Source organism: Typopeltis vanoorti, chromosome 19 (genome assembly GCF_054136105.1).
Source record: "Typopeltis vanoorti isolate ZY-2024b chromosome 19, IOZ_Tvanoo_1.0, whole genome shotgun sequence".
Lineage (NCBI taxonomy): Eukaryota > Metazoa > Arthropoda > Arachnida > Uropygi > Thelyphonidae > Typopeltis > Typopeltis vanoorti.
In genome coordinates this window covers 77,138,085-77,153,303 of record NC_143567.1, presented here as the reverse complement: position 1 = coordinate 77,153,303, position 15,219 = coordinate 77,138,085, and the positions used below count along the sequence as shown (strand labels likewise).

At 37.9% G+C, this 15,219-nt stretch overlaps 1 protein-coding gene across 1 annotated transcript in view; it reads left to right on the top strand.

Moving 5' to 3' along the window:
- The window catches only part of LOC150096265 (large ribosomal subunit protein eL24-like), a 61,716-nt gene that overhangs the window by 35,193 nt on the left and 11,304 nt on the right, over positions 1 to 15,219 (top strand). Inside the window, exon 3 of the mRNA XM_090409016.1 lies at positions 76 to 139. Within this exon, the coding sequence (XP_090265142.1) occupies positions 76 to 139 (64 nt within the window). The remainder of the gene's footprint in view (positions 1 to 75; positions 140 to 15,219) is intronic.

Sequence of the window (15,219 nt, the reverse complement as noted above, 5' to 3'; positions counted from 1 at the left end):
ATGTGCCAGTGACTAATAATACTTTTTTGTAAGCAATGCTAAAACTAGGTATTAAAATCAGTGCATGTATTTCAGAGCTGCTAAGGAGAAGCAGAGAGCCATTAAAGCACAGAAGAAAGCAACACAGGTGCCTCTGAAGGTAAGATACATGTTCTTTGCACTTATGTAATAGTTCACAATAGCAAGCATATAACATTGCATGAGTGTGTTTATTATAATAGACAAGAAATTATATTCTTGTTTTAATTCTATATCTAAACATAATCAAGCATAGTAGTTTGTGCATAAAGTATCTTCATGATTAGGCTGCTTGTATAGAGTTGGCTTCACATTTGTCGCCTTAGTATCATGCATATAGTATATTATTGTTGTGCAGCCTCCTCTACGGAATTGGACCCATCTGTGGATGGCTTCTTCCGGGTCACATTGACTAAAATACCTGTCATCTCTTTAAGAACATTTACTGAGAGTATACTCACAACAGCCACTGGTAGTCTGTTCCACACACACGCAACACATAGTGCAATAAGAACCAGGACCTGGCATTCTTCTTAACCACCCATACTCTTCAGGAGATAAACCTAAGTTCTCCCCTTACTGTCATGAGCAGTAAAATCTCACTTCTCTCTGTAATGTAACATCCACTTACCAACATATGTGCAGTTCCATAACCAGGTATTTAGTTATTCCTTTCTGCTGAATCTTTTCAATTTTCTCCATTAAACCAAAGTGACCATTTTATGCATGTGTGTGTGTGTATTTCTAACTTTTTTAGTTATTTATTTTTATATTTTTTGTTATATATTAACAAAATTTAGCAACTCTGCTCTAGAAATCAAGCATGGAACTTTTATTAGGTCACTTTGCTTCCAATAAGTGAGGCAAGAAGTCTTACACTATGGGATGAAATTCATCTTCCATTTAAAGATATTCATAACCATCCATATTCAGCAGAATCTGCAGACTGTTGGTTGGGCAGTGGATATGTTAACCACTCTACCAGGAAGGCTGGCATAGTCTCATGAAGTAATATCCAAGGACTATAGTCTGTGTGCTTACAAAGCATCGCACAGCTAGAGAAACTTCTTATTCCTCCAAGTTAGTGTTTTTTTCAGCATTGCAGTTGTTTTCAAAGGTGGTCAGTATGTGTGTTTATGGTAGAGTTCAGCTATAGTTCAATGTCCAATGTTGAAAGCCACTTTGAAGCCTCCTTTGACACTTCACGTTCCTGACTAGATTTAGAAAAGTCAAGTTATGGCTGATAGCCATCTCTCTCTCTCTTCTATTGTTGTCCAGGAGCTCATTAATTCTTTAGCCACTAATAGGTGGTCAATGCCATCACATCAATGTGCTCTGTAAGTCTTAACTTTCCTAAATCTCCAGCTTCATTACTTGCTTGTAGCAAATTGTCATTAGTATAATAGTTTGTCTGCAGTTAACAAATAATAGTATTATAAATATATAATTCAGATATAATACAACTAGATTCAGGGATCTATTAACATCTGTCTTGAAGAACATAGGAATACATAAACGATTATCAGTATAAAAAAATCTGGTGATTCAAGTATCTCCATGCAGTGGATTAAACAGAAAAATTGCAGTATATGTAGAGGCCATTACGGGTCCAAAAGACTAATTCTGTAGGTTAACATCAGGATATGTAGGATATCTGCTGTCAGATTATCTTACTTTTTTTTCTTTTTTTTTTTTTAAGCGATGGCTGATTTTATATATATAAATGTATAGAAAAAATGCATTGTTTTTGTAATTGGAAATTTCTTTACTAATGTTTACAATGGCCTGTTCTAAACTGTTTAATTACAATATTTATTAGTAAAAGGTCTCACTTCAAATTAAGTTTTTATTTCTGTAACTTAAACTTGAGAGAAGAAAATATTAAAGTGTTCATGCTATTATAGAGCATATGTATCGCTGCCATTTTACTTACTATATCAGCCAGTTGCATGCTTATGCAAAGTTTGTATTTCCAAATAGGAATTGAATATAGCGAGTGAAAAATAGAATAGTTCTTTTGTTGATCAAAACACAATATATATTCTGAAAGTTGGGGAGAAATGGTTTAAAACGAAAGGATGTTTCTTAAGCCAAAAAAAGTGGAAAAGAGCATTATGAGAGAAAACAGTTATTCCAAAATTAACAAATGAATTTCTTTTAAATGAAGCTAAGTTGGAGTGGATGGATGGTTCCTTTTGGATATGTTAGAGCAGCAAACTTAATTTAGCTAAACATTGTGAACTCAAATGAGTTCACAATGCTTAGCTGAATTAAGTTTGAACTTTTTTTTGTTTGAGGATAAGGAAGTTTCTAGAAGAAAGATAGGAACTTTAAAATTATCTTTATTAAAAATACAAACTGTTAGAGAAGACATGAAAAAGAAACATTATTTTATTCAAGAAAGGTTGCATTCAAATTATTTTTTGTTTTCAAATAAAAGCAGATGAGTTAATTAGATTTCAGTGGCTACTGCCAAGAGAGGAAGAAACTGTACTTTGAAGTTAACTCCCTTTGTGTATTCTCATCAAATCCTGTGATCTTGAAGAGAAGAAAAAATAAATCTTTTTATAATGTTTCTTTATGTATCGTATTAAGTGTGTGGGTCTTTTTCTCTTTAGAACATACGTTTTGGTTGTAATCTGATTTGGATATAACACTTACAAAACAAACATCTTGCACACTATTATGTCCATACAAAGGGTTAAAGCTGTATAACTGAGAGGAGATCTCCACATAGCCTTTAAAAGAATGAGGAGTACCGACCAGGACTTCTGATCTAATGTTCAATCCTCACCTTCTCGTGGTGCACCCTGTTGGGTATCTAGTTGGATACTGAACGAACGAGAATGGGCTGGCAATTTGGGATTTACCCGATCAAATTGTATTCTTATTGGTTAAACCAAAATATAGAATGATGGTACAACATGACAAATTTTCATGCCGGCTGGGGACATCGCCCGGTTAAACAAGGCCTCCGTTGTTTTCGTCAGGGAACAGGGCGAACAGCGAAGAGCCAGCTACTGGAACAAATCTGAAAACACACCCCAACTCAACATCACCAGAGTTAAAGATCGGTTCAACATAAGAAGCCTGAATGCCAAAGAAATGAAGCTAGCGGAGGAATTAGATAAGTACCAAATCAACATAATTGGGGTGACTGAAACAAAAAAGATAAAAACTGGTGAGATCTTTTTGAGCAATAAATACAAAATGTTATATTCAGGAAATGACAATCAAGGAAAAGAAGGAGTAGCCATAGTATTTAACACAAAATACGATGCTCATCTTCTTGAATGGCAGGCAGTGTCAAGTAGAGTGATTTGGGCAAATATCAGAATGGGGAACTGGACAATGAGACTTATTTGTGCCTATGGTCCCCCAGAAGGCTCTACAAAGCCCTGATTGATTCAGCTAGAGAGGCATGTGGTGAAGTTGTCTGCAAGGATAGAAAAATCAGAACTCCATAGTGGACACAGAAAGTTAGAGGCGATGAAGGAAAAGAAGGAAGCATATCAAAAGTTCCTGGCAAATAAGTCAGCTCGTGCTCTTAGAGAATACAGAGACAAATGCAAGAATGCTAAACGAAAGTCATGGGAGTACTTTGGCAAGAATATTATTATTATTACTATTATTACGGGCAACTCCAGGGAGTCATTAGACTCATCGAGGGAGGCCCCAAATCATATTCATCACAACTATTTGACATTCATACAGTATCTATCATACCTCGCCTTAAACTCATTCACTTTCACAGCATCCACCACAGACTCAGGGAGCGCATTCCACTCATTCACTACTCTAAAAGTAAAGAACCCAGCTCTAACACCTTTACTAACCACACTTTTGCCCAGTTTCCATGGATGTCCCCTAGTCCTCCCACAACCAGCCCTGTTCTCAAAAATATCTTCTGAATTAATTTTATAGAAACCCTTCAGTAATTTGAATGTCTCAATCATATCTCCCCTCCTCTGCCTATCAACCAATTTTTGCAACCCACAAATCTTCAACCTGTTCTCATACGGTTCATTCCACAGACCTGCTATCATCTTGGTCACTCGTCTCTGGATCCTCTCCACCTCCTCCCCATCAAGAAGAAACCTAGGTGACCAAATCTGAGCACAGTAGTCTAGATGGGGTCTTATCAAGGCTCGATACAGAGGAACAATAACCTGCTTGTCTCTGCTTGTCAACGTATTCTTCAGCAACCAAGTGATTTGATGAGCTGTTTTGGCCACTTTTGCAATGTGTCCCCTAAATTTCAATTCCTTATCTACTAACACTCCTAAATCTCGTGCCTCATCAATTTCCTGGAGCACGGTTCCACCAATGCAGTAAACTGCCGCCAATCTTTTCACCCCAAAATGCATAACCTTACATTTTGCCACATTAAACTGACATCCATTCTCCTTAGCCCAGACCTCCAATCTATCCAAATCATCCTGCAAAATTTTGACGTCATCTGCATTCACTATTGCCCTACCCAACTTTGCATCATCCGCAAACAAATGAACTGTTCCTCTCAGATCATATCCTATATCATTTATGAACAAATTAAACAGCAGTGGTCCAAGAACAGATCCTTGTGGCACACCACTAGTCACAGGCCGTCTTGTGGACTCTACTCCCGAGTAAACAACTCTCTGATATCTCTCCGTCAACTACCCTCCTATCCATCTCACCAACCCTATGTCCATTCCCATATGCTGCAATTTACTGATTAGAATTCCATGTGGAATCCTGGAATATAGAAAATAAATATCAAGAATGTGGCAAAATATTCTGGAGGTTGTTGAAGAAGCTTAGGAATGGAGGAAAGAGTGATGTAAAAGGAGTTAGAGATGATCAAGGTGACATGAAAATAGGAGAAAAAGATATCCTTGAAGTATGGAGTAATTACTTTGAAAAACTACTAAATGAAACAAGCAGTGATGACAGCACCACAGTGATAAAAAAACACTGCCCAGACATGCAGTCAGGAATACATTGAAGTAGAAAAAGCCATCAAAGTCTTGAAATGTGGAAAGGCAGCAGGAGTAGATGATATTCAACCAGAAATGCTGAAATATGGTGGTATAAAAGTTATGGCTGCACTGCATAATTCAGAAGCCTGGACAGAGGGACGAATTCCCGATAATTGGAGTAGAGCTCTAATAGTACCCATATATAAAAAGGGAAATAAAACTGAATGTGAGAATTAGAGAGGTATTTCCCTACTGAGTGTTCCTGGCAAGATCTATGCAAGTATACTTGAGAAACGGTTGAGAAGAATTGTGGAAGAAAAGGTGGGTGAAGAACAAGCTGGATTCAGGCCAAATAGAGGCTGAATTCATGATCAGATCTACACTTGACCAAAGACTAGCGACCACAGATATTGAGAGTCCTGAGAAAGATTATAGGCGGAACAGATGGCATCAATGGCAATATCATATTAAAAACAAGAATATTAGGATAGAACTTGACATTGTCAGCATCCAGGAATGCGTTAGCAGAGCTAATCTCAGGTGGTATGGTCACTTAAACAGAATGGGCGAAGAAAAATTAGCAAAACGACCCAGGGGAAGACCAAGATATAGGTGGATTGATACGGTGCAAAGTGCCTTAGACGATAGAAATATTAGATCCGATAATGTTGGAGTCTTGACAAGTAACAGACTGATTTGGAGGAAAATAGATAGGAAGTTAGTAATGATGTAATTTTTTTCATGTAGTACTATCATATCATGTACACCCCTTGAGGGTACATGGCAGTAATTTGATGATGATAATTTAATTCATAAGTGAGTTAAGGTGTATTTATTAATCACTAGTCAGTGTCTTTTGTTGTATGCTTATCAAAAAAAAATTTAGTCAAAAAATATATATCAGCATCACTTTTCAGTCAAACAAAGAATTACAAATTACAACTATTACAAATTCTTTGTAATATTTCTTTGTTCATTGAGAATTAAACTTTGCTGTAAACTTATATATTCATTACTGAGCTCACTGCAAACTCATTCTAACAACATGGTCAACCCTTTGCATTGAGCACTAGTGACAGTCTTGCTACTTTTCAAATTAGCAAGGCTAAATTATGGAAGTTCAGTGATAAGTGAACCAAAACTACTTTAGGAAAGTTTGAATTAACTAGGCATAGAACCATTAAGGATGTGGAAACTTGAGAATTTGTATGCTTAAAAGGAAGCAATACTTATTGATATAATCTTGAAATAAATAGTGTATGTTACAGCATTTCCTCTTAATCTCAGATCCACTTGAAACATCTAGACAGAAAAACTTCATCCTAGAGAACATACAAATCACTCGTTTTAGGCTGCTAAAAGTTCTATAACTGTCACGGACACTACAACTAAATAGTTTTTTATGGAATTTGTTATAAACTTCTATATAGGAACCTGTTCCAGGGACCAGATCGTTTCAAGCTCTTTCAGAACTCCAATAAGTAAAGTAATGGTCTCACTGGCTGTCAAAATTTATCTATCACTTTACATTTGCTTGATCATCATCATCAAATTCCTGCCATGTACCCTCAAGGGATGTACAGGATATGATAGTACTACATGAAAAAAATTACATCATTATTAATTTCCTATCTACAATTTTCTTCCAAATCAGTCTGTTACTTGTCAAGACTCCAACATTATCAGATCTTATACTTCTATCGTCTAAGGCACTTTGTACTGTATCAATCCACCTATATCTTGGTCTTCCTCTGGGTCGTTTTCCTGCCAACCTGGCAGAGAACACTTGTTTTGCTAATCTTTCCTCGCCCATTCTGTTTAAGTGACTATACCACCTGAGATTAGCTCTGCTAACGCATTCCTGGATGCTGACAATGTCAAGTTCTTTCCTAATATCCTCATTTTTAGTATGATATTGCCATTGATTCCATCTGTTCATGCCTCTAATCTTTCTTAGGGACTCTCATATCTGTGGTCTCTAGTCTTTGGTCAAGTGTTTTACTTCTGACCCAGCTCTCAGATCCATAAGTTAAAACTGTTTTGATGGGGGGGGGGGGGGGTGGGGGGGGGGGGGGGTGGGGGGGGGGGGGGGTGGGGGGGGGGGGGGGTGGGGGGGGGGGGGGGTGGGGGGGGGGGGGGGTGGGGGGGGGGGGGGGTGGGGGGGGGGGGGGGTGGGGGGGGGGGGGGGTGGGGGGGGGGGGGGGTGGGGGGGGGGGGGGGTGGGGGGGGGGGGGGGTGGGGGGGGGGGGGGGTGGGGGGGGGGGGGGGTGGGGGGGGGGGGGGGTGGGGGGGGGGGGGGGTGGGGGGGGGGGGGGGTGGGGGGGGGGGGGGGTGGGGGGGGGGGGGGGTGGGGGGGGGGGGGGGTGGGGGGGGGGGGGGGTGGGGGGGGGGGGGGGTGGGGGGGGGGGGGGGTGGGGGGGGGGGGGGGTGGGGGGGGGGGGGGGTGGGGGGGGGGGGGGGTGGGGGGGGGGGGGGGTGGGGGGGGGGGGGGGTGGGGGGGGGGGGGGGTGGGGGGGGGGGGGGGTGGGGGGGGGGGGGGGTGGGGGCAAATTGTAGAAGTTGGTTAATAGGCGAAAAAGTATGTGATAGGGGATGTGATAGAAACATTAAGTTACTTAAAGAGTTTTATAGGATTGATATAGGGGAACGTTTCAGCACTTGGTTAGAGAGAGTAGAACAAGAAATCATCCTTGGAAGTTGAGTAAAGATGCAGTTGGTAGGGGTGTGAGAACTAGATTCTTCTCTTGGAGAGTTGCGAATGAATAGATTGGATTGCCAGATTATGGTAGATTGTGTGGATAGTTTGGGTCTCCCGCGATGAGTCTTCGGAATCCATGGAAGTGCCCATACGACAAGAACAACAATAATAATAATAACAAGAAATACAGATTATGCAACTAGATGAACCGATCGGTGATTGTAGCAAAATTGCTCAAACTGATTACAAACACTGCAATGATGAAACGCAAAGATAATTCATTGGTATTTATGCAAAAAAAAAAAAAAACACGCTTTCCTCATCTCTGACAACTGATGGCAGCATAAAATCGACAAAAATATTAGAAAACGAAACTGAAAATTCTTTAGAATTTTCCTACATAAACTGATCAGCCTTTGACCCACAATAGGCCTGACATTACAGTTATTGAACATCGACGAATGTGGAATATTGACATCACTGTACCCAGTGATAACATCATCAATAACAAAAAACAAATTATCAAATTATGCGCAACAGTTAACACTTTCATTGCCAAGCTGAAAATTGGAATTTCGTGTGGTGGCCAATTTTTTTTAATTTTTTTATTTAGTTAGCGACGTCCACGCAATAACGCGTGATCGGCTGTTTGGTGAGAACTCGCATCGCGTGATCGCGTGATATCGTTCATTGCCAAGCTGAAAATTGGAATTTCGTGTGGTGGCCAACTTTTTTTATTTTTTTTATTTAGTTAACGACGTCCACGCGATAACGCGTGATCGGTCGTTTGGTGAGAGCTCGCATCGCGCGATATCGCGTGGTTGGCAATGAATATGTTAAACATGACAATTTAAATACAATATCATTAAAAAAAAAAAAAAACTAGCATTACTTGGAAGAGTCCAAGCAAAGTCCCAACAACGATTCTTACATACTTGGGTAGAAATTGAAGTTATATCACTAAACTGTTATGATTATAATATATATTATTCTGGCTATGTTTTGATTGTGATAAATAAATAAATAAATAAATAAAATACGTTAATATAGTTCAGCTAAAATCCTAAATTCCTAATTTCATGAAAATCCTGCAGTCATATTCTCTAGTGTGCTAATAGATAGATCTCTCTGGTTTTTTTTTATTTTTATTTTATTTTACTGAGCCAGTTATTGAGAAAGAAGTTGTCTGCAGTGCTACTTGTTGGGCTTTGGCGATGGGGAAAAATATTGCCATTGTAAAAAAATAAAACAACAATGTCAGCCAAGTAGCCGCTTCTAAATTTCAGTAAACATCTAGCTTTGTCTCAGTAATCTTCTCGCTTTTTTACATAAAATAATGTAAAAATGATATCTCACTTTAATGAGATATGATTTATTTCTTAAATGAAGTAAGTAAAAGCACTCAAGGAATAACTGGTCGATATTTATTGTATTATGAGAACTGGAGGTGTCTTTGGCATTTTACTTTTTTCTCCCTCTTTTATAAACTGATTTTTGTCTTACGTTGATGCAATTCTCATAATACAATAAATATCGACCAGTTATTCCTTGAGTGCTTTTACTTACTTCATTTAAGAAATAAATCATATCTCATTAAAGTGAGATATCATTTCGTTGAATATTGCAGAGGATAAAACTAGCGGCTCGATCATATTCCTTCTAGAAAGGTAGTTCTAGTCGAATTTTAGCTCTAATTCTTGAAATGAGAATAATTAATGACGACTCCACCGTAATTAACTTAAAAGGATCCCTGTTCATTCTTAACAGAGTTGCTAGATTGGCCATTTAGACGTTCCAAGAGAATGCAAGATTTTTGCTATTTAATAAAATTTATCATATTTATTATACTCGTTCAATTCTCAATTTCTAAGCTATAAGCCTCGGCATCATTCATTCATGTATACTTTCATTCTCTTCCTAGGTCTTTCTATATTTCATTTCCCTACATTTATATTTAATTACTTCTAAAAAATTTCATTTCAGCTGCTTATATTTTATTTCCATCTTTTTTTTCCCTCTCCATCCAACTTTCTAAACCATATAACACTGTTGGTATTGCCATAACTTTGTAAAACTTACGATGAGTAAATAATTCATTCGAGTACTGGAAAAAGCAACACTGAGAATGATACGAAAACATAAGGAGATGTGTAAGATGCTGCCGTAAAATGACTATGGCTCTATTAGTATAATCACTTACATAAATAATAAAACAATAAATACACCAGGACCGGCTCGTGCATAGGCACAGCGGAACTGCAGCAGCCCCAGTTTATCTCGATATATAAATACTGTATATTTATTTATTTTAATTATATTTGCTTGTAATATTTAATTTTATCATCAACAATCCCATACAACTCTCTTATTTTGTATAAAAAATAATAAAAATCCATCTTGTAACCCTTAGGAGGGCGAAGGACGCTAGCAGCGCTGTGTTTACCACAGTGTCATATTGCTACGCGCGCAAGCATATGCACGTCATAGTAAGATGCGAGCTATTAGCGTAATGCAGCACTGTCCGTCGCGCAGTTCCACTGTTGTTTATATGCAGTTTGCACCGGTAGTAGAGTGTTCGTAGTGCTTATCGTGTTTACTCCGTCTCTTTAAATATTTGGACATTACAATTAAAGAATTAAAATTTACCGGCCTGGTTGGCCGAGTGTTTAGCGTATCAGCTCTCCAGCCAAAAGACCCCGAGTTCGAATCCTGCCGTGGGCCTGGATGTTTGTGAGTGTCTGTGGAAGTGGTGGTCGGCGGTAGATGGTGTAGTTGCGATCAGTTAGTGGATTGTGCGGTTGAGACAGAGAGTTGTAGAGCAGGTGCCCTCCCCTCGATGAGTCTTTGAACTCCCTGGAGGTGTCAAATAATTGTAATGTCCAAAAATTGTAAGTCCATTCCTTTAATTACAATTAAAAGAATGGATTTTATTTTTAAGTAATTTTGAATTATACTAAACTGTATAATTTTATCGATAATAAACAATATTTTTTCATGTTTAATTTTTTTTCCATTTTTATCATAATTTTGATATTTTATCCAAAAATGTATACACTGTACTTACAGTGTGTATATATATTTCGAAAGTTGCAGCACCCCCACGATTTCAAGAGACGAGCCGTCACCGAAATACATTAAATATGGTACTCAGTGCCTGATGTGGAGTTCGTTCTAGAAGCTTCATCGTGGAAGCAGAAGGCTTGCAATGTAAAAGTATCACCTGTTTATTCACCATTATTTATTATTTATCTGAACAACTCCAACAGCTAATGAGTAAAAAAAAAAAAAAGTTGGGTATGTATTTGAAAACAATCTCGAATGATATAGAGGACATCTGAGATGCTTCCTTTCCTTCGTAATATGGAAAATAAAAGATTTGATAAGGAATATGAAGACAGTCCTACTCTAAAGTTCGCAAAGCCAGTAACTGATTCTAAAATATATACTTCATTGATTTTAAATATGATTAAATATGAAATTATGGCAAATAAAGTAAATACTGGTAAGTGACTAAATAATAATTAAATAATAAATGCTAGTCAAATATTCTCTCTCTCATTTTTTTTTTTTTTTTTGCTGGTAGGGACAAGAGACAGCCATGTAAAAAAGTTTTATCTCATCTTTCCCTTAACCTATTAGCTTAGTAGCTAGTATTAGCTTAGTCCTAGTAACTGAAGCGGATGACACTCATAAAACTGGCTTCTATTATTATATATGAAGCCAAAACTTTAGCTCCATATACACTCTTTAGCCAAAACATTATGATCATCCAGCTTGTTTCCAGCAAATCAAACTGCACAAACGGAAACAGTGGTGCCGGATGTATGGGGGCTTAAGGCATCACTGGATCCTCTAATCGACAAGCACACCTGGACCGCTAATTCTCACCTGAGGAATGTTCCGGACCAGGTATTGCCTACATAACCATGTGGGCAATACCTCGCTCGGTTCGCTGAACGTTATTCTGTCTACTGTACGCCCCCCACAGATACGAGACCCTTCGACACTTCTGCGCATGTCAGAAGCAGGAGAATCCATTCCGATAATAGGGTAATCAATCCGTCTTCTGGAATGAGTTGTTTATTATTACACGTCGGAAATTTAACTTTTTTTTAAAATGAACATTGTAGATTTTAAAGTGGTAACTATTTTGTTTGTATAAAAGTTGGAAAATTTTACGTATAAAGCACGTGATTTTGCGTGTTTGGTGACCAATTCGTACAGCAGCTTTTTTCTTTTTTCCCTTCAACATGAACTGACTCTTCTTGGCAAGTTGCCAGAATAGGATCTTGGATCTGTGGTCAGACAGTAGTTGGTTCAGAATAGCTCAGGACACCTTCCGTAGACTAGTAGAGTCAATGCCAAGACTCTACGCCAAAGCTGTTTTCTCTGGCAAAGGATGCCCAACACGATTATAGGTGGTCTGGATAGCCATACTGTTTTATCTCATCAGAGTAAATATATTATAATAACTTATTTTAATAATAAATATATTATTAAAATATAAATATATTATAATTTCCTTTGCGAAATCGCGACTCACTTAGTAGCGATTTCGCAAATGAAATTGAAGGATGTGGACATCTTGTATTTTTTGTCGTAAGAGAATTTACAAGAAAAGAAATATTAGCAACAAAATCGATTAAAAACACTGTTATTCTTTATTAAACGTGCATATTTCGATTTTACTACTTTACCTAAACATGTTCATGGCAGCAACTGAAGAAAATTCTAATTCGCAAATGTATATAAGCAACGAAAGATCAAGTAGCCGACTTTATTTTTTCAAGATCTCAAACCAACCAAGAACAGTAATTCTTTCGCTCTGTCTCTCTAAAATTCTCCAATACTTCAGAAGAGCATCGCAACAGCATTTTATTCCAAGAGTGTTCGATTAAATGAGTCCACTCGACTTTTAAATAAGCTACTTCACTAGCGTCATCATCAATTATGGATATATTGGGAAGACAGATAGCAATAAACGGTCTCGCCTACTCCCTATAAAGGAATAAAAGGAGTTAGCAAATTTTTCGGATATATGAATATATTTTAGGATATATTTTGAAAAATAAAATATATCCAATATTATTTTCAAACAGGGTTACTCGAATTTTCACATAAAACCAAGCGCAAAAATCCTAATAAAGTACTTTGTTACTCATTAATCTATTACTCGCTGTCACCTATTGTCAAGACGTATCTGAGTAGTAGTTTGGTGTATTTTTTGTACACGTGTGTGTGTGTATTCGGGGGGGGGGGGTAACTGTTGATACCACGAGTTTATCATCTAGGAGCATGACCACAGATAAACTAGTGGAAATTACAAATCCTTGGATATTGGGAGCATATCAAATTATTTATCATTTCACAGTTCATTTTCGATTTGTCTCATCGACATTGTTATCTTGGTGCTATGAAAACAACAACAGCGATAACAGAAATTCTGCAGACAGAAAACCCTATAAAAACTGAAATAATAAAAGCAATAAATAAAAATCCCTGGATTTTTATTTATTGCTTTTACCTTAACATCTGGACCTTAACATCTTGCCCCTTCCATATTTCGATTTCACATATCAAGCCGAAACGAGATGCTGTCCAGTGCAATACCAGACAATCCCCATTCATTTGACAACACTTATTTATTTCTTAAAAGTTGTCTTTTAAGAGTATTATACACGTCGAATTCTCTCTAGGTTTTTGGCCATAACTTGAGCAAATTTAATCTGTTATAGAACGCCTTTTACTCGTATGTAAGCAGAGTGTTCCAGCTCATTTTTTCCATATCATTTTCCCATTCTCGCTATCTAACATGTTCTTCTATCGCATACTTTCCATAATACATGTTGTTTTCCGACTATTCCACTACAAATAAATAAATGAACGAATCCTATTAACTCTCTACGTTGCTGTATTTTTTATGTTGTTTGACTGATCAATGGTGAGCAAAATTAGAAAGTATAATGCTCATAGAGTAGTTTCGGATGATTTGAATAAATTTGCTATGCAAGGAGAAGAGTGAGAAACAAGGGGGGGGGGGGGTTCAACCTCAAAAAATGTAAGAGTTTTGCATTTTGGCAGCGTTATACTCAAGAAGCAAGGAATCTTGAGATAATATTTAGACAGGAATTTGAAATTCATGAGACACATTACAAAAGCGGAGAACTGACAAGTAAACAAGTTATAAAATGGAATGACAAGTTAAGGACCTGATTATCCCATTATATAAGCCTTATATAACATATTTAAGGTTAAAGATTACGAAATGATGGCAGTTTATCTGCCGTACTCTCTTCCTTAAGTGTCATTAAATATATATTCTGCACACAGTTGCAAGAACCGGAGCTGGCACAGTGCCAAGCAGAGTCAAATCATATTGAAGAGGAGGAAGGAATAAGGCGATGTACGAATCCGTCACCAACGCGGTCTATATATATATATATATTTTTTTTTTTTTTTTTATTGTGAACATAACAATCTTATATACAGGATTAACCGGTTTTTGGTTCTCTGCAGTCAGACAGAGAGGTTACATGCTCATACTCTTGTTGAGATATGTTACATCGAAGTCACTTATAAGGCTAATTACATTTTTTTTTTAAATAAATTAAAGCCATTAAGAGTTATTTTAACATGATACTGTATAAGAACATAAATGTGGAAGAACATAGAAGTTACTCTTACACAATATTATCTATTAACATGAGAGTGCCAGCTGATTAATTTTCGCACTGTTAAGCACAACAATCCTTCTTTCTTCCCCCTTTCTTTGGGGGAGGAAGGTGTCACTTCTATGCTGGAAAGTGGATTATAATGCAGTCGCCCTGCTCAGCCAGGAGTTTATTCCGTGGATTCCATTCTTGGTGGAAAAGATCTAAGGTGTTGTTTTGCCTATGGTGGTGATGCTCGTGTAGGATCCGACTTCTCACCTTTTGTTGGAAGGCTGCAGTCAGTTGGTCAGTTGCCTCTCTCTGTGAAGTTGCTGTGCTGTCTGAGGTAGAAGTTGTATATTACCGCTTTCGCGGTGATGAAAAGGTAATTGCAGAATGAATGGTTATTTGACTCCACATGGACGAGATTGAAATATTCCTCTTCTGTATGAAGATTACCACAGGTAAGAGCTGCCGTTTACCGAGTCAAACTGATTAATTTAGTGTTGACTGGGCATTCCAAGTAGATATGCCGGACCGTTCCTAATTGGTAGCAGAAGAGGCAGTTATCTGAGACGTTTGAGCTAAATTTTCGTAATATAGTAGGAGTAGGTAATATATTATGCCACATTCTCCACTGAATATCTGCGTCAGGTTTGATGGCTCTTGTGCGATATGGTAGATCCCATTGAAATAGTGTTTGATCAGATGATGCAGGATTTTCCAACAAACTGCTTTGGTTCGACTGTTGTGTTAGTGTGCTGTAGATCTTGTTGGTGTTGCTGGGTGTAAGTTTCTCCCATGAGTTATTGGTTTTTATCAGAAAGATAGGCGCCAAAACTTCTGAGTTTGGAGGGCTAAGCCCCACTTCTGTTATGCTATCAGGCATAGC